Source organism: Gobius niger (genome assembly GCF_951799975.1).
Source record: "Gobius niger genome assembly, chromosome: 19".
Lineage (NCBI taxonomy): Eukaryota > Metazoa > Chordata > Actinopteri > Gobiiformes > Gobiidae > Gobius > Gobius niger.
Window position 1 is genome coordinate 7455583 of NC_136870.1, and position 4010 is coordinate 7459592.

At 46.7% G+C, this 4010-nt stretch overlaps 1 protein-coding gene across 1 annotated transcript; it reads right to left on the reverse strand.

Annotated features, from left to right (window-relative positions):
• Positions 1-1506: 1506 nt before the first annotated feature.
• Positions 1507-3223, reverse strand: LOC306979077 (transmembrane protein 100-like). Its single transcript, XM_079577890.1, has 2 exons — positions 3131-3223; positions 1507-2983 (listed from the first exon to the last, which is right to left on the reverse strand). The coding sequence occupies exon 2, from the start codon at positions 2775-2777 to the stop codon at positions 2319-2321; it is 459 nt and encodes a 152-aa protein (XP_079434016.1). The 5' UTR covers positions 2778-2983; positions 3131-3223; the 3' UTR covers positions 1507-2318.
• Positions 3224-4010: the final 787 nt, after the last annotated feature.

Consider the following 4010-nt stretch of genomic DNA (forward strand, 5'->3'; position numbering starts at 1 on the left):
CCACAAGAACCGGCAACCGAACCACACCAAGTACTACCTCTTAGAATCTATGACCTTCCAAGAACCACCAGGCCTAGATTGAGACCAAGGCCAAGTTCAAAAAGTTCGGCCATCTTGTCTCTTCACAACATTACGACGTCCTCCTGATTGCATGCTTCTCCGTATTGGAAAGTTACTGACCGTCATCTGCTTTTTTACGTTCTGTGTAAATTCCAATGTCAATCAAAATTCAAAAACAAACAGCCAAAACATTGAAATATCCATTAAAACATACCGAAACCGGAAACGATATAATAGTCCATAGATAAACACACAGTGCCGATATCTATTTCCTCTATCTAAAATAGTTACAATCTATACAGGATTGTTATAAGACACTTACTGCTGGAGGTACATTCAAAAGATGTGGCTACACTTGTGGTTCAACACAGCACCTACTGTATTCATGATATGTCTTCAGAGGAACGCCTATATCTCGACCAAATGTGTGCGCAAGCTTGACATTTATCGACAAAAGATTACGGCGGATCTGCGGGTAAGTCAGTCGGGTAAGGGGGGGGAGGGAAATACACGGAGAGGGAGCTGTGCAAAGAAATGTCACGTAGAACATTTCTTTAAGTGCATATGACAGGTTTTTACATTTTTTTCCAATTAATTACTTTGATGGGATAATGCTGGTGGCAAGTGCTAATCGTAGCTTTACATCAGTGTGAGAATTCCATTTTCCAAGGAGGCCCCGTATGTACAGCATGTCTCGATGAAATGGTCATGAAACCAGCCCTATGCACTTCACAAATCGTCAAATACATCAGATATATTGTTCTTCTATATGAAATTTGTATAAAAGTTTTGCTACTGTTGACCAACATTTATAGACTCGACACTTTGCACTGCTACATTTCTGGCTAACATAGTTTCTCACGATTAACAATTGTTGGAGACTGGATCAGAAAGAAAGATTTGATTTAATATCCTTCCATAAAATAAGTGCATTGGATTTGTTGGTGGCTACAGGATACCTGCCCCCCCCCAAAACCACAATGTTTGCAAATCGTGTTACACCCAAGCCTAGGGAAAGCTAACTCAATGTTCTTTTATCACACAATTCGACGAAAAGAATCAAAATGGTACATGACGTGACGGACGATGTGTTGTTTTGGTAGAAATCAAATGTACGGAAAGGTTTCGAGAAAAATGCGGAATGCTTTTTGACTTTCATATGTACTTGTTGGTTGGATATACTTGTCAACTGCGGTCCGGCTTGTCAGGTCATTCCTGTCAAGTCCAAAAGGAAACGCAATTTTGTCAGCAGTCAGTGAAAAAGGCAATTCTGTCTGAAATCCGGCGAAATGACGACTTTCAGTGGCATTAAAACATTTTTTTTGTCGTTGTACCAGAGGAAATCATTTGCAATTGGAATCGAATCGTAGCTTTTACGGTCGAAATTAGCAAGGTGCAATGTAATGCAGGGATGACTCTTCATGAGGTGCTGCCGAAGACATGTTTTGGCCCTAAAGCAGATGCACACATTTGCTGAGAATACCTAGCCTTTCTGAAACGTCCTGCAGTGATTTAAAAACATCGAGAAGCTGCTTTGGACTAAACAGTTCAAATTATAAGTGACCCCACAACTGTGCAAGACAAGCTCTATCCTAACCCAATTTACAATTTGTAGATAAAGCAGATAAAGAGATGCCCTCGGAGCCTGTATGACGTGACTCCCTTTTGGAAATGTAAAACTGTGAAACCGCCTGATGTTACGCAACACTCCCAAGCTACCTTTCCCCTGATACAAAGGGAGCTATTTTTGGAAAATCAACACTCTCTGGACCACCTAAAGTGAATTCTCTTTAGCTTGACCCAGGAAGCATGATCCATCCCTCCTCCTCCTACAAACCAGCATCTTTACAACAAGATTGGCAGTGTCATTACTATGGCTGATAAACCATTTGAATTGGTACAAACATCTTGCTTCCATGAATAAAATATATTTGTGTTGTTTAGACCACTACAAACATGTTCTGAAAGGCATGTGACTCTTGTTTTAGTCTAGCTGTTCACATTTAAGTGTTAACGCTCCTAGACATGTTGCTAAGGAGCTGAATAGAACACCGTCAGTAGATCGTAGTAATCGGCAGAGAAACACGAGATGAAAAAGCGTTTTACTTGGATCTTTCACTTTTGCCGAGTCAAAATCTGCTCAGCAAGAGCGTCCCAACACGCCTGTCTCGGCCATTACTCGCACGACCTTTGAATTGGTAAAGTTCAGCTAAGTGCTTCGCTCCGTCAGCTTCCATTTGCGAGTCCCGCTTCCTTCGTCACAAAGTGCCCTGGTCCGCGGTGAAAAAGCCCCCCTCCTTCTTTTTCCTCCTCCTCAACCTGTGGGCCCTCCAGCACACGGCGGCCACCAGCAGCATGAGCGCGCCGACGCACAGCAGGGCGACCGACACCACTTTAGTTTGGAGCCCCGTGTTGAACTTGAAAGTCACCCCCGTGCCGGACATCCCGATCACCAGGGAGATCACGCCGAACGGGAACACGCATCTGTACCACGACTTCTCCGTCCCGCCGGTCGCCTGCGCCAACCTCTCCAGGGTCGGCAGGGTCTCCGGCAGTTTGACGGCTTCCCTCCCGTCGTCGTCACCTTCGCCCCTTAAGCCGTTGAAGCCTTGATTCTCCGAGTCTTGCGGGAGAGTGTTCGACTCGCTGCTGTTGCCGTAATCCAAGTCCGGGTGAAGTACTGGCGCCGGGGGCTGTCTACCTGAGGAGCAGCCCATTTCCGAGCCGCCGTCCTTGGGTGAATGATGCGAGAAATGCTCCGGGTTGGTGCGGGTCTCCCTTTCCAAGCTTATGTGTGATGATTGCTCCTGGCGCTATTAACGCTACAGGGGGTTTCTCTAAAGCTGCTTCAGCTGCTGTCAATGTCAAAGCCAGAGAGGGTGTTGTTGGTCGGCTTTCAGCACTTGCCAGCATGTGTCTGTGACTGGAAAGCCAGAGAAAGGGGGGATTAGCCGAACAGAACACAAGAAAAGACCAAACAATCTTTTCAGCTTACAGTGTTTACAAAAAAGATCCCATTCATAAACCTCAATAACCTTGCGACAGAATCCTTCAACGAGAATGCCCTTACCGTATCCCTCCATCAAAGAGTCAACGCTTTCAGCCGAGCATCGTTATCCACGGCAGGAGCTGGGCACTGTGCGTGTTGTGAACTGGATTCTCATAGACTATATAATGACAAAGGAGTAGAGGAGGGGCTCCGGGGGTGCGCTGGTCTGCACCGCGGCTCGTGATTGGCGGTGTGGGCAGGATGATCTCACAGATGGGGGAGAGTGAGGGAGAGGTGAGCCGTGCCGCTCTCCCATTCAGGAATATAAATTCATTATTTAGCGTATCAGGCAATGTGAGCTGGCTTCACCGGGCTGCTGCTTTGTAGTTTGGATGCGGTGCAACGGGGGTTCTTTTTGAAGTGGAGTGGAGTTTGAAATTGCTGCCTTGGAACAACGGTTCAGTCTGCCTTCCATGTATGTTTGACATATCTTTGCTTCCAGGTGATGTTGTCATCCAGTGAGGAAAGTAAGACAATCACCCAGAGGCGAGCAAGGGCAACACGCAACAATCAATTCCGTTGAGTTAAACCCAGGGTACTCCTAGCTCCCCCCCACCCCAGGCTTTTCTCTTCAAGTGCGTCATCGGTCTTTCCCTCTGTAACTCACGACATTCTCTGCTGTGGTCACCTCCTGCCTGCAGGCACCCCCCCCCCGCCACATACACCCTTTCCCTCCCCTCCGCTCTCCCCGACAATGACAAAGACACATGAGCCGGCTGCCGTGCACACTGGATCTCTTGGGACGGATCAAATCCCTGCTAAACGGCATTACCGCAGTTTACACACGTGGCTACGGAGCGAGAGCGTACCATTTTCATAAAGCTACTAAATACTAGAATACTCACCACTGGGTGTAATTATAGCTCATTGATTTTAGCTCTTATCGCCCACAATTGCCGGA

Excerpts from the sequence above, each read along its gene's own strand:
- LOC306979077 (XM_079577890.1), bottom strand. The coding sequence starts at position 2,777 with ATGGGCTGCTCCTCAGGTAGACAGCCCCCGGCGCCAGTACTTCACCCG.